Source organism: Phocoena sinus, chromosome 18, assembly GCF_008692025.1.
Source record: "Phocoena sinus isolate mPhoSin1 chromosome 18, mPhoSin1.pri, whole genome shotgun sequence".
In the NCBI taxonomy this organism is placed as follows: Eukaryota; Metazoa; Chordata; class Mammalia; order Artiodactyla; family Phocoenidae; genus Phocoena; species Phocoena sinus.
In genome coordinates, this window is record NC_045780.1 from 69,481,081 (window position 1) to 69,507,203 (window position 26,123).

The window sequence follows — 26,123 nt, forward strand, 5'->3', positions numbered from 1 at the left end:
TCAGCTTCTCTTCAAAGGAGACTTTAAAATGAGAGTCAGTTCCCCCTCATTCAGAGAGCAGTAGCAGGTGAGAAAGCAAACGTTAAACAGGAGTAGATGAGATGGTGAGTTCCCTGACTCTCCAGAACCCCATCCTTCTCTTGGAACACTGCCTCTTCCAGGACTGCGTTCAACATTGACTTTCCTATGACGTGGATGGGTCAAGGTGCCAACCTAAGCAACCTTGACTTTAGATTGGAAATTCCTTCAGCGCATCACAACATTACGGATACTTCTAGCCTTGTCTACTGTTGAACTTTTCTACTTGGCCAGCTGGCTTCTTAATGATTCCATGACAGTCTGTCCTCTCCTACCTCCTGCACACCTGAATCACACCATCCCTGTCCAAGAAAGCTCACTGTTACCTCTGCCCTGCTTTGGAATTCTTTTACTCCAAGGCTTATCGCAAATCCGGTCTTCTCCACAAGTCTTCCTCTGACTACCTTAGGCCGTTCCCTCTGAAATTCTGTAGTACTTCATTTTCTTAACACACAGGCGCAGAGAAGTTTGCTGTTGAGAGTGCTTCAGCTGGGGGCAGTTTTACTCCCGGGACACGTGGCAATGTCTGGAGACAGTTTGGGCGGTCAAACCTGGAGGTGGGAGCTATGACATCTGGTGGGTAGGCCAGGGATGCCGCCATTGAGAAACCCGACCTTCAGCGTTTCTAGGTTGGGCCTAGATGACATAAGAATCTATATCCTTGTAGTACCTGAAGAGGAAATCTTGGGTATACTTGAATATAGTCAGTGGTGAAAAGGCTCGCTGCTTCACAAGACCACGCATTCAGTTGTTGGAGAACTCTGTTAGAAATTGTTTCCCTATGTTGGGTTGGAATCTGTTTTCTGTGTCTGGTCTGGGCCAATAAATCGATTTCTTTCCCTTCTTTGGGGTGTTTATAGAGAGCTCCCTTGTGATTCCTGGCAGTTCCCACATCCCTCCCTAGTCTCTACGTTATGCCTGGTTCCACAGCTTACCTCTACTTGTGCATCTTTCCCAAATGTCAGGGCAAGCTTCCTGATGGCAGATACAAAGTCTTACTCTTAATGGAAGTCTTACTCTTCCGTGTTTCACAGCCCTGTAGCTAGTACAGTTCATCTTGTGGTAGAAAATGCTAACTCTCTGAAATGACCAGCCCCTTAGAGATGGTACCACTGCTGGCAGAGAGCATCCACAGACATTGTATTACATTACATTACACCAGTTGTAATCCTGGTACAACGTGTTGTCCCTTATATTTTGTGTAGGGTGTTTGTAGGATGGTTGCCTTTAAGGCAGAGATGGGTTTTTTAGTTTGTTAAGTCTCTGAGAAAAATATTTATTTGTAAAGCAGGTAGATTGTTCAGCATTATTCACAGTGTTCTTGCTTCTCATTTATGACTGCACAGTAAAGATAATATCTTTTACTGCTCTGCTGTCCAGTTTGTTGGGTTAATTTGGGAGATAGTGCCAGTGACCTGGAATTGTGCCAACTTCCAATTAGCACTCTGTGTAACCACTGCTTTCACTTAAAAAGTAATTACTGCAGATTTTCTTATCTACCCTGAACATAACATGTACTTTTCTAATCCCGTAGTTTATTCTTCTAGGGCTTCCCACTGTAGTTTATTCTTCTCATATAAAAGGAAAATTTTCTTTAGATTTTTATGCTTTAAAAATGTTTAAACTTACCTTGATATAACTCAAGACTTCTGGAAAAAGTTGCGAAAATAGTCCAAAGAATGTCCATATAATTTCATCGATTTCTCAAATGCTAACAAATGCTAACATGTTACCGTGGTTGCTTTATCGTGTTCTCTCACTCTCTCTGTATGATTGTTTTTCTCTGAACCATTTCAGTAAGTTGCTAACAACACTTAAGTGGATATATTCTAATGAAAAGATAACTAGTCCCTTATATAATCACAGAGCAGGAAATTAACATTGCTACAGTACCATTGTCTAACCAATAAGCCTTTCAAATTTTTCTGGTTTTCCTACTGATGTCTTTTATAGCAAGAGAAAAAAATTTTTTTTCCTGATCCAGGATCTAATTCAGAATCACATTGCATTTAGTTTTCATGTCCTTTTAGTCTCCTTTAGTCTGGAACAGTTCTTCAGTCTTTCTTTGTCTTTGATGATCTTTACATTTTTAAAGACAGGCCAGTTATTCTGTCACATGTCCCTCAATTTAGATTCGTCTGGTGTTCCTTCATCACATTAAGTTACACATTTTTGGCAGGGACAGCATGGAAGAGATGCTGTGTCCTTCTCGGCACATCACATCAGGAGGGGGAGCATGTTTCTGTTTTCCCCGTTACTGGTGCCATTACTCTGATTACTTGGTTATAAGGTGGTGTTTGGTTTCTCCACTGTAAAATTACTGCTTTTCCTTTTTCTGTTTGTCTGGTAAAGGAGATAGACACCTAAACTGGTAATTTCAACATAATATGGTAGATAAGACCGACGGTTAGCCAGGGTGACATGGGAGCCAATAAGAGGAATTTGGGGAAGGCTCCTGACTTGATGACACCTTGACTGAGACTTAAGGAATGATTATGAGTCAGGCAAGCAAAGGAAAATGGGGAGGATATTCTAGAAGGATGTGATACCACAAACACGGCCATGGAGCCATGAAACTGCATAGTGTGTTCAGGAAACTACGAGGGTTGGCAACTTGAGTTCTAGGATTGAATCCTCAGACCATGGAATTCCCAGGATGGAAATCTGAGAGCACCAGGTCTCATGGGAAGCTGGAAGCAGAGGCGGTGCTCTTTGTCTCTCAGGATTTGTGGGGTCCCTTTTTTGTCTCTGAATTTCATAGTCCTCTCTCCCCTAAATTACACAGAGCCAAAAATAGCAGAAAGATGGGGCCTTGGGGGCGGGGGGAGGAATCACAGTATTTGATAGTCACAGAAGTTATATCATTCAGATGTACATTTTATTTTATTGCCCTGGAAATCAATTTTCTTTTCATAGAAGATAAACATTATCTTTGCCAAGAATTGTCACTTTTTTTCTCTCATTTTTTGAGTGTAAAAATTAATGAAAATAAAAATATGAAAAATTGTGCAAATGAAACAAAAAATTAACCTGATTTTGGCTTTGAAGTATATATCTGAGAAGCCGGCTATCCTTTAGCTTGAATAAGTTAAAATTGTGAAATGGTAAAGCAGTGTAGCCTCTCTCTCTTCTCTGACACTCAGTCTATTAAAAAAAATTTTTTTTAAACTTTAGTGGCAACACATGCTGACTTACCCAGGCAAGGGGCAGCAGATACAGTGAAAGCAGCCAGGACTTTTCCAGGCTCCTGTCAACAAACTGACTCTCTAAGAGTCTTCAAATTAAATTCATACCAAGACGTTTCCTTTGTTCTCCTATCAGTGAGGTCATCTTTGCAAGGTGAACATTAGTGATACTGTCGGCAAGAAAAAGAGTATGAACCTCTGTCTAAATTTCAGTGATGTCTAGGCAGAAATAAATTTTCAAAAGAATTCCTTGAGGTTTCCAAGACCCCATAAATTTCTCTGTAGGGAAATTGTCAGGTCTGAGGCTCATGGCATTTGATTCTTCAGCATTGGGACTTCTCACAGCGGCCACTTTTTGCCTCCTCTGGCCCGCGTGGACTCGTGTGTAGCTTGGCCCAAAGATGATAGATTCTCTTCCTTTTTCATCTACAAAATTGAGTGTCTTCTATGCACCAGACACTGTGATCTCTACCTTCTGGAGGTTATTACTGTCTGTTGGAGAAGACACTAAAAAAGAGAGGGAGGCCAGCCACAAATCAGCAGCATCCATACTCATAACTAAAGAGCCTTAAAAGGAAAGTGTTACAATGTTCATGTGGCCAAATGCATTGTTTTAAAAACTGAGTTCAAGTCCACGTAACGTAAAACTATCCGCTAACCGTTTAAAAGTGTACTGTTCTGTGGCATGTAACACACGAACAGTGTTATCTCTGTCCATTCCCAATGCATTTTTATCCCAGAGCACTCCCAAAGGGTACTCTGTACCCTCTAAGCAGTCACTCCTCATTTCCCTCTCTCCCCAGACTCTGGTGACCACTAGTCTGCCTTCTCTCTCTGGATCACCCTACTCTAGATGTTTCATGTAAAGGGAATCATATAATATGTGACTTTTTGTGCTGGGTTTCCTTCCCTTGGCATAATCTTTTTTGCGGTTCGCGTGTTGTGCCATATAGCAGCGCTCCGTTCCTGTTTATGGCTGAGTAATGTTCCATCGCCAGCTGTATTCTTTAAGTATGTTTGAAAATTAACTCCTCCCTGTTGAACTGTTTCACAGTGGTGTTTCTGGGGTGGGAGCAGTTTGAAGACCCAGCTCCGTGATGTCGCACACTTCTTGGCAGTAGAGAAAAATGTCTTTTGCCCCACACCTTGCTGAAACCTTTCAACAAGGCACTGACTCACTTCTCTGCTTCTGAGAACTCGGCAGCGACAGCCAGCAAGGCTTCCACCGGCATTGTGGGCAAAGTGATTGCTGTCACTTCATGACATGTGGAAAACCACGAGCTGGGATGACGGGGAGGCCTCCACTGGTCACAGGTAGAAATTAGAGGTGCAAGGTCTGTGCATAGAACACTGAGTTTGCTTCCATTGCTCAGCTTGGAACTGCTTCACCGGTTCTAAAATATCAGTAGCCTTTGCTCTTCCCAAAAGAGGCTTAGAAAATAAGACGTTTTCCTTTGTCAGCATCAGTGTTCACGTACTGGAGACACTAGAGCTTATCACCCTGGGAGATGGTCGTCGTCCTATTGGGATGTTGGGCTGAAATAAATGGCTTATCTATCCATTCCTTGGGATATAAGATATTAGTAAAATAGTTGTAATTCTGATAATGATGACTTCCAATGTTTGACAGAGAAACTGTTCCTTTTTTTTTTTTTCCCCTGGCCCAGGCATCACTATTTCTAGGCCACTCAGCTTTATCCTCAGCTCTCTTGTACTAGGTGACCTCTTTTATTTGGCATGATGATAGGCAAGGCATCCAGGATGCCTCAAGACAGACTTTCATGTTGGGACAAGTAACATTTTAGTAGAGTTGGCTCCAGCCTTTTGTGCTGTGCTTTCTCCCAGGAGAGCGCAGTGGCCAGTGTTCCCGAGGGGGCTGACGCTCCGGCTTTCACACTTCCACTGCCAGGCACTTTGCCACAGAGTAGCACATTGGCCCATCATGTTGACAAGGGTAAGACCAGAGCTCATGTGAACTTTGTCATACTTCCTGATGTAAACAAATTTTAAATATATTTGACGTTTTCAACAAGTTTTTTCTTTCACAGATGATGATTTTCAAAACAACACAGAAGAAGCCAGGAAAAAATATTTTGTGTGTTTCTGAGTCACAGGTGGCCTGAGAGTTTACTGGAGGTGCTAGTATTTTATTGTCTCCCCAAGAGTTTTGAAGGAATATTCATTTAAATCATGTTTCTGTCATTCAGGGGGAATGAATAACAGATTCATTTTAAAAAAATAAGATAGACAATATTTGAAACCCATCTTCAAATCACTCTAGGTCTCAAATCACCTCTGAAGTTAACCGAAGTAAGAAATTTGGCAAGAATGGAGTCCTGTCCAGGAGAGGATCTAAACAATTCTGGTTCAATCCGTTTTCTCCTGGGGACTTTTTCAGATTGAGGTGATTAGTTTTAAAACAAATGGAGTTACTGGACTCTCCATATTCTAGTAAGGTTGTAGAAAGGTTGAAAGTTAAAAGTCAGACTTGTTTAGTGTATAATTTTCTCTTGCAGATGCCAGACCAAAGGCAACAGTGATCTAGCACTACATTTGTTGTCATTTGTTGAGACTAGATAGAATTCTCCTTTAGGTATATTATAATTTTTTTAATATTAAAGTTTCTTTTCAAGGGTTTTGTACTTAATACGTTTGTTCAATAACATATGTATTCCATTTGAAGTTACCTTGCCAACTTTTCTAGGACTTTTTAGCTTCCCCATAGTTTTTAATAAACCAAGAGATCAAATGAATACTGCCCCAGTTGCCCAGATATTGGGCAGTTATGCCTGGTTTCAGTCCATCTAAAATGTGTACTCATTTAAAGAGAACCTCTCTCCAGGAGATACTTTGAGCCCAGTGCTGGTCTCCAACCTCAGAAGGTTACTTATGGAACCAGAGAGTCCTTCCACCTATATTAATGTGTTTCTTTTCCTCATCTCACTCTTCTAATAATGTATACGGTCTAACTCAGGGACAGCAACACTGAGGTCAAAGAAAAATTAACGAGAGAGAGAAACTGTAGACACCAAAACTTTGAAACATCAAATAGGCAAGACTGAATACATGCAAAAGGTACATTAAAGATGTTCCTTTCGTGATCAGGGTTATTAGTCTGCTCAGACGGCAATAACCAAGGACCACAGACTGGGTGGCTTAAATAGCAGAAATTTATTTTCTCACAGTTCTGGAGACTGGAAGTCCAAGATCAGGGTGTCAGCAGGTTTGTTTTTGTTACCGAACTGAACTTGGGTCCACTCCCCCACCACACAGCAAAGCCAGTCTACTGACACCAGGTTGTGGTGAAGGAAGGTACAGCATTTATTGCACCATGCCGAGCAAGGAGAATGGGCAGCTAATGCTCAAAAGACCTGAACTCCTCGATGGCTTTCAGGGGAGGGTTTTTAAAGGCAACACTTGGGGTGAGGGTTGAAGCTTGTGGACTTTTTTTTGATTGGTTGGTGGTGAGGTAACAGGGTGATGTTTCAGGAATCTTAATAATCAACCTTCTGGTTTCCACCAGTCTGGATCAGCAGGTAGTCACCATCCTCCACCTGGGTTGGGGGGTGGGTATTAGTTTTTGCAGAACAGCTCAAAGATATGCATCAGATTGTTGTGTGTATCCCTTGAGGAGGAACTAGGACTCTATTTTATTGCTGAACTATTGTGTAAGCTGTCATTACTTTTTTTGCTTTACTGCTTTTCCTTTGTTTCTGCATTCCCTCACTTCCCTTATTAATAACAGAGTCTGTTCTTTGGAACTCAGGGAAGTCGTAAGAGACTACAAAGCCTTTTCCTTTTTTTTTTTTTTTAATTTTCTTGGCCGCTGCACAGCATGTGGGATCTTAGTTCCCCCACCAGGGATCAAACCCACTCCCCTTGCATTGGAAGCATGGAGTCTTAACCACTGGACTGCCGGGGAAGTCCCTAAAGCCTTTTTCTACGGACAAGAAACAGGGAACACAGAGGGGCTTTTGTACTCCAGAGGGCCCTGCAGGGTCCTGCTGGGTTTCAGTTTCTTCTGAGGCCTCTCTCCTTGGCTTGCAGATGGCTGTCGTTTTCCCTGTGTCCTCACATGGTCTTTCCTCTGTGTGGGTGCACTCCTTGTGTTTCTTCCTCCTCTTATAAGGGCACCAGTCCTATTGCATTGAGCCCCACCCTTATGACCTCATTTAACCTTAATTACCTCCTTAATGGCCCTGTCTCCACATATGATCACATTGGGGGTTAGGGACTTCAACATGTAGAATTTGGGGAGACAGTTCACTTCATGACAAGAGTCATGGCAGTATTTACCATTCACAGGGCATTTTGTGTGCTGGAAATGGTGCCAGATAATTCACATACGTTATCTCATTCCAATCTTAAAATAGACCTATAAGTTTTCTTACACAATTAAAAAAAAATTCTGTAAGACAAGCAATATTCTCCCCCTTCTGTTGGTTGAGGAAATGAGACTAGAAAGTGAGGTGACAACCATAGGCCGCACAAAGTCAGAAACTGAACCCCAGTTTTATGAAGAAAGAATATGTTAGAAGATTTTTCTAGCTAGAACAAGAGTCAAAGAAGCAGTGTAGTTCTCCCTAGTTCAGCTGAGTCTAGGGAGAGAAAGGCTTCTCAGTGGACATGAGCTAAGGTCCTTGCTATAAACAGAATGATTGCTTCCCCACCCAAGTTTATATGTTGAAACCTAACTTCCAATGTGATGGTATTTGGAAGTGGAGCATTTTGGAGTTGACTAGGACGTGAATGGGATTAGTGCTTTATAAAAGGGACCCCAGAGGGATCCCTTGCCCCTTCTACCATTATGAGGACACAGCAAAAAGATGGCCATCTGTGAACCAGGAAGTGAGTCTCACCAGACCCCAGATCTGCCAGTGCCTTGACCTTGGATTCCCAACCCCCAGGACAGTGAGAAACCAGTGTCTTATCATTTATGCGCCATGAGTCTATAGTATTCTGTTACAGCAGCCCAAATGGTCTAAGATAGTCCCATTAGAAAGGCTGTTCCAGTAGTGGAGAAGGGTGTCTTGCGTCCATGCTTCTCCAAGTGTGGCTCCTGGGAACCTGTTAGAAATGCAAGCTCCAACCCAGTCCCGAATCGGAAACTCTGGAGGTGGGGCGCCCAGCACTCTGGGTTTTAACGAGCCCTCCAGGCGAGTTTTGATGCTTCTGATTTGAAAACCGCTGCTCAAGCTAACTTAGTGGAAAGCATTGCCTTTGATCAGCTGATGCCCCTTCTGCTCATTCCATATTTATCAAACAACCACTGACCATAATTTATGTACCACACTACAGTTAGGGGGTGTGCTAGTTCCACACTACAGTTAGGGGGTGTGCTAGTTCCCTTTATAAATATATTTCTGATTGTAGATTCGTAAGGTGGTTTACACATCAGTTTCTTGTGAGCTTGACAGTGAAGCCGTCTAGCTGAGAATGATCCATTCTAAGCTTATTGGAGGAAGTGTGGTTTCTAAACCTGTGTAATGGAGGCCCAGAACCTGATTCAGGATGGCTTCACTAAGGTAGATGCCATGGAGTGAGGCTGCTCGACGGCAGCCACCCCATCCCATCTTCCTGGAACTCTCTCTTTCCAGTATTTGCAACCCAGAGCAAAGAACTGCAGGTCAGCAAAGAACATCTGAGATTCAGTACTCCTGGTCTCCAGATTATACAAGTGAAATATTTCTAGCGTTATTTCACAGCTACTGTGTAGCATTATTTAACAGTAATGGTAAAAGTTAGGTAGACCTTTTTCAACTTGATTAGACAGCTATCACTTACAAATTAGTCCACAGGGAAGAGATCTTCACTTCTATGACTAAAGGTCTCGGTGATTGCTTTTGGCATTTCTGGGCTTTCAGACTAAATCACTGAGTGGTGACAATTTGTAAATTTAAGAGAACTTTATGATGATTGGTATGGACATTAGTATTTGAGACAATATGCACTTTTATGCGGGTGAAGGACAGAGACTTCCGAGAAATTATCATGGAGTCATTGCAACCAGGCAGAGTTATCTGTTACATACAGATAACAGGTCACGCTGTTGGGGATCATTAGAAAAAGAGGAAACAAATTTGAGAAAAGTAGAGAGAGGTAGAACAGATGGCAGAATGCGTGATTTGTCCATGCAGCGTTGGGAAGGGTTGGAGAAGCTGAGCTGGGAGCATCCCCAGGGCCTTCAGGTCATATTTACAACTGGGCTTATAATTCTTGGGGACAAGGGAGCTGAGCCCTGGGTAAGAGGGCCTGACGGGGCCAGCTGGGGCTCTTCGGAGACATTCTGGAGTTGTCCAGGGCCGAGTTTGTGTGTTACAGAGGGGGTTGGGGATTTTCCCTCTGCTTCAGATGAGCTAAGCCTGTGAAAAGAAAAACAAGTGACCTAAAGTTCTTTCTGTCTTAAACATCCTTGTGTTTAAAAGTTTACAGAGTGAGTCAAGGATGGCAAATGGCAAAACATCATGGATTTCCCCCTTTTCAGATAGGCTGACATCATTGTTGTATTTTACCCAGTGTAAAAGCATTTATAAACATGGATGTGAATGTTTATGTTTTTATAGATTTATGTGAGTAGATTTCTCAATACAGATTATTACTATGACTTCTGGGGAGTGAGATTGGAGGAGAGAGGGGATTGTTAGCTTGTTCTGCACACCTCTTATATTGTAGGACTTGTACAGCCAGCCTGTAACTGTTAAGTCCATAAAATACATCTTAAGTTTTATAAGAGCTTTCAAGGTTCACTGAGTCCCCAGTTCTCTTTTCCTAGTAAATCTCAAGTTCCTCAAATATGACTTCTCCTGCCATGCAGAATTGGAAACACAGACCCAAAGTCTGGGGAAAGATTTTGGTAGTCAGATCAGCATAGGTAGGGTAAAGTTTCTGGTCAGGAGAGAACTCAGGAGGATTGAATAGAAGGCCAAATTATTAGGCTGACAATTTTATCAGAGGAAATTCCAAGTGAATTTCCGTGAGGATTAATAAGCTATGTATTTGTGAGATATGTGCTCTTTGAGAGAGATTTAGGTCCTTGTGTTTTCGTTAATTCTAGACCTACCCAGAGCAGCCTCCAGTGTCTTCCCAGGGAACACGCCCAAGAATTCTGGCGTCTGAATTCTGACTTTTGAGATATTGTGATATAAATAAGAAGTATGTGTTTGGTCTTTATCCCATTCCTGGCACAGAGCTTCTAAAACCCTTGGAATTTCCTAAGTGAAATGAGTGATAAAGGTAAAAGGAGTGTCTTTTGTGATTTATAAGGAGCCCCTCTCAACCACACGGGAGCTTAGGTTAATGCCCCGAGGTGGAGGGCTGGTAGGCAGGGAACCAACTGGGGATTGAAGAGTTGGAGCTCTGAGCCTCACCCCCAGCCTCAGGGAGGGGAGAGAGGCTGGAAGTTGACTTTATCACTAATGTCCAGTGATTTACTCCACCCGTGTCTGTGTAATGAAGCCTCCGTTTAAAAACTCTTAACCGAAGGGGTTTGGAGAGCTTCTGGATTGGTGAACATGTGGAGGTGCCGGGAGGGGACACACCTGCAGAGGCATGGACGTGCTGTACCTCTTCCCCCTGCTTTGCCCTAGGCATCTCATATCTGGCTCTTCCTTTGTATCCTTTTTATAATAAACCAGTAATCCAGGAAGTAAACTGATTTTGAGTCCGGTGGGCCATTCTGACAAATTATCAAAACAAAGGAGAGGGTTGTAGGAACCTCCAGTTTATAGCCAGTCTGTCAGAAGCACAGGTGACAACCTGGACTTGCAGTTGGCGTCTGAAGTGGGGGGCAGGCTCATGAGACTGAGCCCTTAACCTGTGGAATCATAGCATCAGAATTGAATTGAATTGTAGGGACACCCAGTTGACATTCAAAGAGAACTGGGGAATTGCTTTGCTGGGGGGTGGGGGGGGGGGTGGGGGGGGGAATGCCCACACATTTGGTGGCCAGAAATATTCCGAGCAGAGTAGAGTATGAAAAAGAAGTGGGGGGCTTCCCTGGTGGCGCAGTGGTTGAGAGTCCGCCTGCCGATGCAGGGGACATGGGTTCATGCCCCGGTCCGGGAAGATCCCACATGCCGTGGAGCGGCTGGGCCTGTGGGCCATGGCCGCTAAGCCTGCGCGTCCGGAGCCTGTGCTCCGCAGCGGGAGAGGCCACGGCAGTGAGAGGCCCGCGTATGGAACAACAAAAAAAAAAGAAGTGGGTTCTTTTCCCTTTTACTTAGTTTCCCCTCTATCTGTAGACATGTATTAATAATAAAAACAACAAAAACAGTAGTAATAATGGCCATTAAATACTAATGTGGCATTTCCTGTGTTTTGAGCATTCCTCATAAAAGAATTCACTTAATCCTCATAACAGCCTTTTGGAATAGTTTGAAAAGGATAGGTGTTAACTCTGCTCTAAATGTTTGGTAGAATTCTCCTGTGAAGCCATCTGGTCTTGAACTTTTGCTTGTTGAGAGTTTTAAAGTTACCGATTCAGTTTCATTCCTTGTGCTTGGTATGCTCGTATTTTCTGTTTCTTCCTGGTTCAGTCTTGCCCCTTTCTAAGAATATGTCCATTTCTTCTAGGTTTTCCATTTTATTGGCATATATTGATAGTTATCGTATCCTCTTACGATCCTTTGCATTTCTGTGGTGTTGGTTGTAACTTCTCCTTTTTTTCGTTTATGATTTTATTGATTTTTGGGCCCTCTCCCTTTTTTCTTGGTGGGTCTGGCTAAAGGTTTATCCATTTTGTTTATCTTTTCAAAGAACCAGCTTTTAGGTTTATTGATCTTTTCTGTTATTTTTTAGTTTCTATTTCATTTATTTCTGCTCTGATCTTTATGATTTCTTTCCTCCTACTAACTTTGGGTTTGTTTGCTCTTCTTACTCTAGTCCTTTGGGTGTAAGGTTAGGTTGTTTGCGATTCTTCTTGTTTCCTGAGGTAAGCTTGTATTGCTATAAACTTCCCTCTTAGAACTGCTTTTTGCTGCGTCCCGTAGTTTTTAGATCATCGTGTTTTAATTTTCATGTGTCTCTAGGTACTTTTTGGTTTCCTGTTTGATTTCTTCAGTGATCCGTTGGTTGTTTCTCACAACAACCTTTTGTAGTAGGCACTATTATGATCCGCAGTTTATAAACAAGGAATTCAAGATGTAGAAAGTTTAAGTTCTGTTTCCAGCCTCCTAGGTGGGGGAGTTAGAAGTCTTAAGTGTCTGACTCCAGATCCTAAAAGTTAAATCATTGTTCTTCCCTGAATCCCAACCTGGGAGGGTTTCTTTAAGAGCGGGGCGAAAGTCAAAAAGCCTACCTCATATTGATCACATCCTTTGTAAGACTCATTTATATTTATATTTGTATTTATATTTATATTGTGTCATTCATGAATGTCTTTTCTCTCTGGCCAGATTATGGTGTTTGAGGTCAGGAGCCACTTTTCCCCCCGTTTATTTTGTATACTCATGTTGCCCAGGTATGCTTGATAAATGTTTTTGAGTGGATGAACCAAACTGTTTCTCTAGTTCACCACGCACCTCTTTAAGTCTCTAAGGCAAGGATAACCACAGAGTCCTGCACTGCCTGATCTAGAAGCTCTCTTAATACCAAAACCAACTTACTTTCTTTGATCTTAGAGTCAGATGTGGTGTTTGCAAAATTGAATGTTTGTTCCCAAATGTGGAAGCACAGAGCTAGCACTATAACAGAAGTTACTGGTCCACGATGACAATCTGAGATGTTTGAGAAGGAGACGGGAAATAATATTTGGTGAATAGTTACTCTCAGGCATTTCCTAGTTACTTTGCAAATCTTTGTTGATTTAATCATTTAATTATTATCTTGATTTTAGAAATGAAGAAATTTGTTCTGAGGAGTTAGGTCAGTAGGCCAAAAGGTGATGTCAGACTCAGGTCATTTGGCTTCAAAGACTTGTGTTTTTCACTTTTGCCATTTCCAGTACGACAGCCATACCTCCTGTTCCCTCGACTGGCACATGGCTTTTCAGGTCTCACCTACCTTCAGTGTTGTATGTTCTTTGTAGTGCACAATGTGTAGCATGTCAGAAGTCCATTTAGTAGCCCTGGTTATGTCAGAATTCTAAGCTGCAAAATTGCGAAGCAGTAGAGACCCCCTGACAGAGATCATTCCCAGTAGTTTGGACCAGTGGTTGCTGGGCTGTGTAGGGAAGGAAAACTTCCTCTTCTGTCTTCTTTCATTCAGTGCCTAGAGCCTTGTAAATTAAACTAACAAGGCAGATTAACAAGAGGGGGAAAAGTAGATTATATTACGTATACATGGGAGTTCATAAAGAAATGTCGCTTGAGGCAGTGAGAATTTGGGGCTGTATACCATCTCAACGAAGGGCAATACAGTGTGGAGAAGAGGTTAGACAAAAAGGGGTTTGGGGCTTCTGGGGTAGGGTAAGTTGTGAGAAGATAACTAGGAAATGTGTGGTTTTAAAAAGGCTGTTTAGTCAGGTTTATTATGCAGAGAAGAGTCCTCTCAGGTGATAAGAGTTGTCTTTGGAGTGGTGGCTCTCCTGGTGTGGGAGAGGGAGACACCTTTACAAAGGACATTTATGTCCAACTTTTAGACAGGAAGGGGAGGATAGAGAGCTAATTGCTTTCAGCTCAGAAGGGGCCTATTGGAGGAGGCATGTGCTGTGATTCTCTGTAGTTGTTTTCTGCTCTGATCTTCTCGGTCAGCAGTTTACTACATGGTCGCACTGTCATCTGGAGCTTTGTTTGCTTTATCTTTACATGTTTTACTTTCTGCATTTCTGACCCATATAAGCCAGCATTTTGGTGTATTAGATTCTGAGTTTCTTCAGTGAATGCGTAATAGCAAAAATATTTTATCATTTAAAAAATCCTTGTAAAGTCAGAGCATTGTTGAAGAGCGCCTGGCATTGGCCCACTTCCCAGGCCTCTGGTGCTCAGACTCAGCACTGAAGAACTTAGGGGGGAAGGCCAAGCTCCCCAAACTCTTTCCCCCAAAGTTTGCTTATTCTGCACCCTGTAGACAGCATTACTTTAACTTGAGATGAACAAAGAATAATTCACAGAGAAGAGGGGTGGGGACATAATAAAATGGTACACTTCCCTACCTGTGTGCTTATTTACATAGTTGTGGGGTTTTTTTTTTTTTTTTTTTTTTGGCGGCTGCGTTGGGTCTTCGTTGATGCACACAGGATTTCTCTAGTTGCGGTAAGCGGGGGCTACTCTTTATTGCGGTGCATGGCCTTCTCATTGCAGTGGCTTCTCTTTGTTGTGGAGTATGGGCTCTAGGCACATATGCTTCAGTAGTTGTGGCACACGGGCTCTAGAGCACAGGCTCAGTAGTTTCGGCGCACGGGCTAGGTTGCTCCGCGGCATGTGGGATCTTCCCCGGCCAGAGCTCGAACCCACGTCCCCTGCATTGGCAGGCAGATTCTTAACCACTGCGCCACCAGGGAAGTCCCCATAGTTGTGTTTTTATAACATTTCCTGTAAGCTGATGCTGCCCTAATTATAGATTTTCAAGAGAATGTTTCATTGTACCCCAAATTATACAGTGCTTTAAAAAGGCACCTTCTTTAACTGGTTTACCAAATACCTTATAAACTCGTAATTACATAAAGCAATTCAGGGTGCAGAATAGAAACAGCCTGTAATGTTAACAGATGTTAGCTGGTACTATTTGGGTACAAGGCTTTCAAAGATCTATAGTATTTTTCTTGTGTAGAATAGAAAGAAATGACTCATTATAGTCGTAACGTGTCACGGAGGCTCCTGATCAAACAGAATGCACATGTTCTATTTTGTGAGTTCTGTACAGTGTACTGTCAATGGACTTGCCTTTGTGGATGGGAAAGTGCCACTTATCCCAGCAAATTACCTTTGTGGCATATGTTAGACAGCTTGTGGGCACCTGGGCGAAGCAGAGGCTGGGCGCCTTTATCAGGGCACACCTGCACACAGCGTCCCACGGCGCCCAGCTCCAGGGAAGTTGTCCCATTAACAGACTCCTTCAGGAACCCGCTGATGACTTGCTTTCCAAGCTCCCCTTCCTTCCCTGCAGACCGGGAGTGGGGCTGGCTCCCTGTACAGTAGCTTTTCTTCTTTTCCATCATTTTTGGGTTTGTATTAAGGCACAAGTGTTTCAAATTACAAGGGAAGTAACCTCAGTGGAGCCCAACTGAGGAAATAAATCCTATTATTAAGTGCTAGATTTAATGTTTAATTAATTTCAATTTAATTTTCAGCACTATTGTTAAAAAAGGAAAGTTGCTTATCTTAGGATATTAGAATTGGAAGAACCCTTGTGATTAAAACACACAATAAGAAAAATTAGGTTAGATTTTTGCATTGTTGACCAACATCCCCTCTCCAGAGGATGTTGTGTTTTAGGAACTAGCTGGAGATGTACACAAACTTACTAACTCATTTCATCGAAGTTTTGATATTAGCCTTAAGTTTTTTTCTGGAAACCTTTCCCTTTTTAGCCAGCATTTTGAAAGGTGAGTTGCTGAAATGGACTTCATGCATTTTTGTTGTTTTATTTTGTTAGAATGTTCCTCCCATCTCTATTTTTGTGATTCTTCCCTCAAACACTGCCCTTAATGAGATTGTTGCTTACTGCCGTCGAGGCTCCTTGTGGTGCATTGAAGTTCAAGAACCGACTTAGCAGTTAAAAAAATGAAACCTTGAGGCTAGATTGATTCATAAATGTAGCTGGACGTGTTGAAAGTGACACATTATGTCACTGCAGCATATTGACAGTGTCAATTGCATGTCCTTAAACAGCTAACCTAACTGAATGATTTACTTTGTGTTTAACTGCCTTTTTCGATTAAAGGGAGCAAATGCTGAAGAACTGGGACACAATATCAGAAGCCATATATTTTCTCCTGTTAACACCAGCGTCGCTGACCCACAAGTGAGGGGTGTGTTGGAGTTTTGCTGTAGGCTGGGCTACTCTAGTTTAAGTGGTCTAAACAAGTGATTAATGATCAGGAGCGGGCCCTTACCCTGCTTCCAGAGCTTCCCTTCAGTGCGTTTCCATTTCTGTCACCTTGCTGCACGCTTGGGAGGCCTTATGTCAGAGTAGCTCACACTCTTTGCTGGCATTTGTTTCCATTTCAAGGGCCCTTGATGTTCCTTCAGAGTTGCTTTTTTTTTTTAAAAAGTATTATTTAGCATTATGACCCAGACCTTAAACTGTGGACTTTGCAGTTGTAATACAGGTGTTCTGTTGCCCCCAACCAAGGAGCTGCCGGACTTTTCCCCCCAAGTTGCAGAGGTGATAACTTGAACGAGACGTTCTAGTTTCTTGGGACCTTGTTTTATTGTCTTGCACGTTAATATGGTATTTGTATTTCACAAGGCTAAACTGTATATAGTATTTCTTAAATGTGCATTTGCAATAGATGGATATATTAACTGTTACTATCAAGTTGAGAATTTGAACTATTAACTTTACTATAATAAAGTTTTGTTATAACGGTGCTAATTACTAAGCAGCTGAATTTGTGAAAAAGTGCACAGCAGTAATTTGCACCTTATTGTTGCTTTGCTATTAAAAAAAATTTGTGAACACTTGAGCTTCCGAAGAGCACGTTTATCTATGGATCTTTAACAGCTGGACTTCTTGAGTATAGCATTTGGTGTCTGTATTTGTGCTTCTGAGATGCTCATTTTACACTGATAAGAGCTGTTGCGTGCTGAATGGGACATTTTAACAAGGAAGGAACAGCATTTTAAATCACTATGTGCTTTTGTTTATTTTTTTTTTCTAGTTTTAGGGAAAAAAAACAAGAATAAAGATCTCCTTTCTCGTTCCTCCCTATCGATGTGAAATCACGAACTGCAGTAGTCAGATTTGAGTGTTTTGGTGATGGCATTGCCATTGTTTCAATGGCAGATAAAAATGGTTCTCTTCTGTTGGCTTCACATCCTCAGTAAATGCTTCTACATCATTAAAATCTTATTGAAATGGGAGGGAAGGGGGCAGGGTACAACCTTTAAAAGAGTGAGACATAGACATAGGACAAGACAAAAACTGGTTAGAACCAACTAGGTCCAAGATGGCGGAAGATTGGACTTCCAGTAAATCCTTAAACCTCATTATACGCTCAACCTCATTATACGCTCATCGTAATACATTAGCATGCTAAACCACACTCCCACCAGCACCATGGCAGTTTCAAGACCCACCATCAAAGATCAAAAAGTGGGTGGTGGCCCACCTCCTGGAAATCTCTGCCCCTTCCCCCGAATAATCCTCCCACTCATTAGCCTATGAGATTACCCAGCCCATAAAAACTAACCACCCCATATTTCAGGGCCTTTCTCCTTCTGAGATGGCCCACACTCTGTGGAGTGTGTTTCTCCCAAGGCCATTCTTGCCTTTTGAGACAGACTGCATTCTGTCTATGGAATGTGTATCTCTCTAAAGAAATCCATCTCTCTTTTTTTTTCTTTAACATCTTTATTGGAGTATAGTTGCTTTATAATGTAATAAATCCACTTCTTACCTATCACTCTGTCTCTCACTGAATTCTTTCTGCGATGAGACTTAAAGAACCTGAGCTTCATTAAGTCCTGAGGTGAGATGTGTGATCTCAATTAAAAGACCGTGGTTTCAAGTCCCATCTGAGTTGCGCGGTTTAATTTTCACACCCCTAAACCAGCACAGGTTTGTTTTGTATTTTGCTTTGGTCTATAAGAACAACCTCAAGTCTTGGGAAAAACTTGTTTCTGCCCTGTGGATGTGTCAGAAACATCTGCTTCAGGTAGTTTCCAAGTGTTACTCAGTAACCTATGATCCAAAAACCCTGTTAGGGTGCTCCAACTATTTGAAAACTACACGTTTCGTATTTTTGTAGGCGTATATTCAGATTAATTCCACCTGCCTCTTATTTGGATTTCTGGCAGCTAAGAACTTTTAAAAGGAATTTGTGTTTTTAAAAAGAAATGTGAAAAATTAAATTTTCTTTCCTGATTCAAGAGTTCTTCTGTACTTTTAAGGGATCCTGTTCATGGGCAGAAAGGAGAGGTTTCAAAGGAACCTCATCTCCATATGGTTTTACTCGATAATCCTTTATCCAGCATCTTCGGCCCTCATTCCTTTGCTTTCTTGCCTGTGGCTACATTTCTATCTCTGCATCAATTAGCACAGTGATTTATACAACAAGCAAGCAGTTTAGAGGTAATGGTACACAATTAACATCTCATTCCACCATAAAGGGTATGCTAAATACCCCAGTCATTGCTTTCTCTGCCTGGAATTGAAATAAGTGTTTGTCCTAATTCATATGCTATCTGATGTGAAGTGGGCCTGCTTTGTACTGCACTACACCATTAATCTAATTATAGATAGCTGCAAATGAAGTGCTGTCTGAGCCGGGAGATTGAAGAAAATAGCCTTTTGTCATTTAGCATGACTCTGTGAAGCAAGATCACACTTGACAGGGCAGTACTGCAAAATGAGAGCTCAGTAATATTGCTGCCTGTTGCATCTTTTCTAATTACAACAGCATTGTAAACACAACTGGGTGCTGATATAAATAGAGCTGTAGATATGCTGTCATGTGGGTTGTCGGAGAAAGTCCTCCGAGTGCTGCTGGATTAAATGATGCATCCTTGATTGACAGCTACCTTGAGACCGTACCGATGGAGCTGTCACAGCGTTATGCTAACAGGCCGGCCCGGTGACTGCGGTGGTGCCAGGCGCTCTAACTGCTGTCTCTTCATTCCCCCTTCTTCGCCTGGGTGCACCTCCAGCAGGACAGCGCCAGCTTCAATTCTGTGTGCTTTCAGTATTGTTTCATGAACATTTTTGTTGGTTTGGTTTTGTAGGGCCTGATGCTGAATGAAGTAGAGGGGGAATGTATTTTGCCTGGCTTGGAACCCTCACTTTGTTCTTCTGCCAGTGTTAATTATGTATCTCACGAAGACTGTAGGAAAGGAAAACAAGGTTGAATTACAGTTCTAATCCCACCTAAATGCTTTATATCTTGTGGGGTTGGTTTTTTTTTTTTTTCCTATTTTTCTGAAACACCGACGTTTTCAAAGATGCATCCTCATTTTTGCATCTAGTCATTTCTGTCACTTTAAAAACATTGACAGTTTACCTCTGGCTCAGAGTTAGGAAAGTAGACTTTTAGAGGAGCATTTGAGTGTTAGCTCTCACTGCCATACGGTGGAAATGAAGACAGCTTAAGGGTTGGAGACCCTTGGGGCAGAAGGTGTAAAACTTTGAATGAGAAGAGATCCTTGTATTTGAAGAAATGTTTTTGCCACCTTACTTAGTGAAGGTCGATGTACAGTCTAAGGCCAGTACTTCAGGATGTTAAGATAATTGATGAAAAGTAATTGACAGTGAAGCTTCATCATTTATCCTCGAGTCCGTGTTGGCTGAGCGGGCCCACAGTCGATGTGAAAAAGCACGAGCAGTGCATCAGCTGTATGCTCCTCGTTGTGGGGAGAATGACGTAGGGAAGAAAACGAGCTGAGCCTACTTTACGAGGAAAGACAGGAGAGGCTCTGAAATCACGACTGAAAAAATACATAAACAAACCGGACGCATTCCTCTTGGAAGGGCCCCCAGACCCCTGAGTCTCACAAGCACCTGAGCACGTGGGATGTGTTACACCGCTGGTAGATCTGGAGGCCTTGGGGAGAAGCAGGGATTTAAGCCCCATGAGGAGATGCATGTGCTAAACTAACACGGACACCAGCAGGGCGGTGTGTCATGTGACCATCTGAGGGCAGCGTGTCCACCATGAGGGCTCTTTGCTGCCCCGGGGAGCCGAGTGGGGTGTGTGCAGGGCACGGCTGGGCATGCCCACTGGCAGGATGTTTTCGTTAACCAAGTCTGGTTAAAAAGCCATATCTCCCCCCAAAACCAGGACTGGCCCTCTCCTTTGCCAGCAGCTGCCCGGCTCTGCCCCCTACCTTTTCCCCGTGGTCAGGTTCCATTTTTGTAACAGTTCCATTGTGTTCCTTTTAATTGTCCATCTCTTATAGTTTTCTTCCTGATCCTTTTTACGTCTGGTATGATTTTTCTCTCTTTCTTTTGAACTTTTTGGGAGAAATTTTCTTGTTAGACGTGGTTTTACATTGCAGACACCACAAAATTAATTTGCTTAGAAGCCGGGCCTGGTTATTTGGTTATATGGTTATTTGACCATAGCTAGGTTATTAGGTAAGGCCTCTCTCCCGCCTGTTGGTGCCCTGTGGATCGGGGAGCTGGAGCCCAGGAGCACCTGTTCTCTGCTCCAGCTTACATTGCGAGGTGTGTTTTCAAGAATTTAACTATTTGACTGTGGTTTGGAGAGTACCGCCCTACACCCCCGGGGTGAGGTTCCATCCTCCTGAGCCCGGGAGCAGCTCAGCTTCTGGCCCCACCAGCAAGCAGGCTCGAACCCTGATTGCTGACATCTCTCCAGACCTTGCAGAGGGAGTACCTCTGGCTTCTGCCAGGATTGTGCTTCTCTGTCCCGTCAATGAGCCTTTAACATCTTGGCCTCCCACCCCCAAAACATCGAGTTGGTGGTCTCTCTGCTTGAAAACAATAACAACAACAACTGAAAATCAAAACTCTCCAGGAAAGTTCTGAGGAGCCCATGAGGAATATTCAAATACTTAGCATAAAATCAAAGCCTGCACAGGTCACGGGGCATTTTCCTGAAATCTCTCACCCCGTCGGCTACTCTGCCCGTGCCCCCTAAGAATTCAGAGGAACCAATAAATAGCAGTTTTGATCATAAGCTCTGAAAGCCCTAGTGTACATTCTTAAATGACTTCTTTTCTGAGGCATCGAAAAGCTTTTACGGTTCTCACCAGGCAGTTCATTCTGATGGGCCCATATGCTGCTGTCCGCTCAGCTCCCATCCTGGCCTGCGCCCCGTGCCCCGCTGCACCGCCAGCCAAGGGGTTGTTTCCAGAAGCCGTGTTTGTGTGGGCACGCTGAAGGTCAGGGCAACATCAAAGGTAGTCTTAAAAAGAGAACCTTCTCTCTGCCGCCGCTTTTTATATTCAGAAAGGTCATGTCTCAGCCAACTATGTGCAACAGGGCCTCTCCTGAGGCACTTACGCCGTTGTTATTTTTTACTTGTGATTACAATAAGTCGCTTATCCCCCAAACAGATTTAAGAACAATAAACAAATACAAAAGGAAAAGGAACATCTCATCAATAACAAAGACTGCATCTAAAGGCATTGAGTTTTGTGACTCTTTTACATCTCTTTCCAAGCAAAGCAGGAGTCCTACAGAGAAAGGAATCCAAAGATATGAAAATTATAAAAATAGTAAAAGGATCCAGTTTTAGTCAGGATCTTGTCATTTCTGGGGAGACATGGAGCTTGGGACAGTCTTAGCATTTTATTTATATTAAGGCTCGTTTGTGATATAGCTAAAATTAGTTTTTAAGGGTATATATCCACGGTGGTGAAATGTGATAAGTCATATTGTCCTCAGTGTAGAAAGATACTTTCCCCGAGTTCACATTTTGAAGTCAAGTTGTGCGAAAAACAAGAAGAAAAAAGATCTGTACGCTCCGGGGAAAACCAGCCAACTGGGCCCAATGCTGGGCAGTCACGAGGAGGAGCTGCACAGGGTTGGTGCCAGCCAGGAAAGTAACTTTTTTTTGTTGACCCCGATGCTTCTAGTGATGTTGGATTTTCTTCTCCAAGGCAGACAGAGCACAGATACTAAAACTGCAATTTGGTACGATTATATTCTCCCCTCTCCCTGTAGCCCCCCTCCCATAGATTTAATGAAGGACTCTGAGGTACAATTCGTCGTTGATAAATAGCCCCTCTGCCTAGAATGTTTATTAGAGTGACAGCAGAATGCACTCTCCTTGCTTTTTTCCCTCACCACTTATGACTCAGATGAATCTTAATAGGAGCAAAAAGCTTTTATTTGCACTGTAATTTCACTTAAGGATCATATCCTTCCGAAACTGGCAGACACTTACTTGTACGTCTTGATTGCAAAACACACACTCAGGAGTAAAGAAACATGCAAAAGATGTTATTATTCAACCTGTCACAGTGTCGCAAACCTGCTTGGAACTGAGGTCATCGAAGCTCTTCTGTGGGCCCTCCCGCCACGCCTTTTGAAACCAGGCCCCGTAGATTGCACACTTAAGAGATTTCATCGCCCCTGGACAGAGTTAAGGGTGATTCCATTTTGCTTGTGCCCCCCTGCCATCACGATGCCCACAGGAGGCTTTGAGTTACAGCAGCTTTTTCCGAACAAAATGGAGCTGCCTGGATACTGCATCTGTCTTCCCCCAGGGAAATGCACTTTGGTAGACATTTGAAAATCATCAGGTGGTGGTTCCAACTCCACCAAGTAACACTTCCTCCGGCCATGTTATTTTATTTCTGTTTGAACAGAGCAAACTGTGGCTCCTGTGTTTATTCACAGAGATCTAGAATTTTTCCCGCCAGGCAGAAATTCCCTTTATTAGAAATGTTCTGTTTGACTGAACTGCCTTTAACGTACCCCTCATTATTTGAGAGCCACCTACAAAATGTGTCATTAAAGTACTGGGCTGTGCAGATCTTTTTTTTTTTTTTTTAATTTATTTTTATTTTTTTAATTAATTTTTTTTTGGCTGCATTGGGTCTTTGCTGTGTGCGGGCTTTCTCTAGTCGCGGCGAGCGGGGGCTTCCCCGTGCAGTGGCTTCTCTTTGTTGCAGAGCAGGGGCTCTAGTCGTGTGGGCTTCAGTAGTTGGGGCGCATGGGCTCAGTAGTTGTGGCTCGCGGGCTCTAGAGCGCAGGCTCAGTAGTTGTGGCGCACAGGCCTAGTTGCTCCGCGGCATGTGGGATCTTCCCAGACCAGGGCTCGAACCCGTGTCCCCTGCGTTGGCAGGCGGATTCTTAACCACTGCGCCACCAGGGAAGCCCTGCAGATCGTGTTTCTTTCGGTGGTTTTAAAATCTAGAGTGATTGCCTCTTAGTGCAGAGGATATTCACATTGTATTTCATCTCTATCAACTATAACCATCTTGTTACATTGGAAAGAGCACGTAGTGTTGTGCCTAAAAAGAAAAGCTAACTTTTTCAATCGTGAACATAACATTTTATGCCACTGGAAAGAATGTGCATTTTTAAATATTATTTTGCCCAAAATGAACACCAAAAACCCTTTGTCTTAACTTACTAATACATAGTCCAGCCACTGTCTTGGGGGGAGCAGGCAGTTTGACACGGCTGTCTGCTGCCACCTACCGGTGTCTTCTGGCAGCACCCCTTTCTCCCGTGGGCTGGCCCAGCTGTGGAATTTGTGTCGATTGGGATAAGTTTGTAAGTGGTGAAGGGAATACAAGGAAATTCTCACTGTTTTCTTTATAAAGTTTTGAGGTGTTTTTTTAAAAAGATACAGGGTGATTACTATTTATCATTAATTAATTACCAGAGTAGTTCTACTTCCAAGAAATTTCTTAAACAACCGGCTCACAACACATGACAGGAACAAACTAATATATTTTGCTTTTGTGTACAATTATGAAAAACCACTTGACTTGAGAGATGGTGTAATTTAAAAGCTAAAAACTGATTTTGAATGAATGCTACATTTGAGGAAAAGTTCATCATTTAATCTCACTTTCTTTTCCCTTTAAGTACAAGGTGCATATCCTAACCAAACTCGCCGCAGAATTGAACAAATTTATGCTGGAAAAAGCGGCTGAGGACACAAGCAGTATTCTGCGCTCCCCAATGCCTGGCATGGTGGTGGCCGTCTCTGTCAAGCCTGGGGACCTGGTAAGGACCGTACTTCTGTGTGTGTCTGTGTGTGTGTCTCGGGGCTGTTGCAGGCTGAAGCAGGATCTCGTTCTTGAGTCATACGACCCCACAAAACAGCAGAGGAGCTTTTGTGCATTCTTTGTCCAACAGTTTCACATCTGAATTAGGTTAGTAACAATATCTCTGAGTGCCTCTCCTCCCAAATGACCGGGGACTGGAACAGAAATAAGGCCAGATTCATTGTTTTTTTGGCAAATTTAGTGTTTCAGGAAGCATTTCATTTAAAATTTCTGTTTACTCTCTAGCTCTCTGTGGTTTAAGCATCCTTAGAGAAGTCATGCCAAGAAATGATCCCCCGATGGGGGAATTTTTTGCACATATTCTGGAATAAATTGGAAGGGTACTAAGGAAAGTTAATTCCGTAATCTGTATAGTACCAGAGCACTTCCGAAATAAAATTTAGGATCACAGTTTGAATTTTTTCATCTTGACCTTGTGACACCAAGGCACAAATCAAAGCTATGTTAATATTTCCTCACATGTTCAGTCTCAAGGTAGCATGCTATGGACAAAAGGATACATTCACTGTAGCAGCGCATAGATGGAAATCTACTGATCAGCAGCAAAAGTAAATAGAAGACAAAGATGCAACCAGAAGGTTTCTAGGGAGCGCTTAAGTCCCCACATTTTTGTTTATGTGCCGGAAGATAACATCCAAACATGACAGTCTTTAATGGATGACACGGTGATTCCATTTTGTATTTCAATTATGTCACAGGAGTTTTTATATTTTCCTATAAAGATTACATTAAAACTGCCTCTGTATTTCTTTATTAACGTAAGTAAAATAACGTTGAGGAAAACTCATGTAGTTGGTTGGCATTAGCTTCTAGAAAAGTACTTACAGTAGATGAACATTAAGAAAAAATGATCAGTTTCAGCTGTTTAAATGATTAGCCCTGAAACTGATATGTAAAGTTGGAAAACTGACTCAACAGTTGTTTTACCTGATGATATAGAAATGGAACAACTACCAGCTTTTCTAGAAGAGCATAAAAGAGGTTCAGGAGCTGTGAATTGTTAGGCTTGCTTTGAAAGCATTGACATTGCTGGAAGAAAACACTCATTAACACGCTAGTGTTAAGGATTTGGGAGAGGCGATGCTTAATGAAGATTCTGTGTTGAATGTCGGGGAGGGGTTTGTCTTGTATCTGTTGGTTCTGAAGGATTAGGGCCCTGAGAAGACAGCCCCTTGGCCTTGACGTTAAGAGTGTCTACGCTGACTACATTACCAGAGCAGTCAGGACAGTCTCCTGGTGACTAGAAGTGTAGGTTGGTAAACAGCGGGAGGGGTTCTTGTTGTTGTTTCCATTTTCCTCCTTAAGCTTATTCTGGAAGCCACAGAGGCTGTGTACAGCCATCCTGAGCTTGTCAGGCCTAACTGTGTGGCTTTAATTATAAAATCACATTTGTGCTTGGAAAAAGAAAAATACACATTTCACTGAAATCCTCACTTTTCTAACACCTGAGTCAGACAGAACCTGAGAGGAGGGAGGAGGAGGGGGTGGCAGCCCCTGCTGGGAGCCTGGGGCGGGTGCAGTTCAGGCTGTCAGCTCCCCTCCCCAGAGAGCAGGGGGCCTGCAGCCTCCTTGTTGCCAGCAGCTGCTCCAGATACCAGAAGGGCTTAGCTTTCGTACTTTCCATTTCCTGCTTAAGAAGTTAACGTGGGAAAGGCAGGGCTTTTGGTGGAATGGAGCAGTGTGGTGTTAGTCTCGGTTCGTGGGGGGAGCTCAGATACTGGAAACCACCACTGATAATTAAACGTGGGTATTCAAGACTGGTTTCGTTTGAGAAGGCACTGGGGCCTGTATTTTATGTATTTCTCTAAAGTCAGAGCATACCGTGGGGGGTTGGGGGGTGGGTTGCTGAACCGCCTCCTGGTCTCTGGGTCCTCTTACTTGTAAATAAATGCTCTGCACACGCATGTGCCTGGGCTGGTCACGGAAGGCCTGCTTTCATTCCTCTCTCCAGCTTCCAGTGCCACTTTTGGTCCTGGCGGAACTTCCTTCCATATTCTATACCATTGTGTTTTGATAAGACAATATTTTCCCTTGAGTTATTATTTGTGAAAAGTGT

General features: G+C 42.8%; 1 protein-coding gene across 3 annotated transcripts in view; it reads left to right on the forward strand.

Annotated features, from left to right (window-relative positions):
* The window catches only part of PCCA (propionyl-CoA carboxylase subunit alpha), a 355,051-nt gene that overhangs the window by 315,244 nt on the left and 13,684 nt on the right, over positions 1–26,123 (forward strand). For all 3 annotated transcript variants that reach the window (XR_004346661.1, XM_032611119.1, XM_032611120.1), the window contains one exon: positions 23,865–24,005. Coding sequence is in view for 2 of the 3 variants with exons in the window: in XM_032611119.1 (XP_032467010.1) it covers positions 23,865–24,005 (141 nt within the window). In the remaining variant the exon portion in view is untranslated. The remainder of the gene's footprint in view (positions 1–23,864; positions 24,006–26,123) is intronic.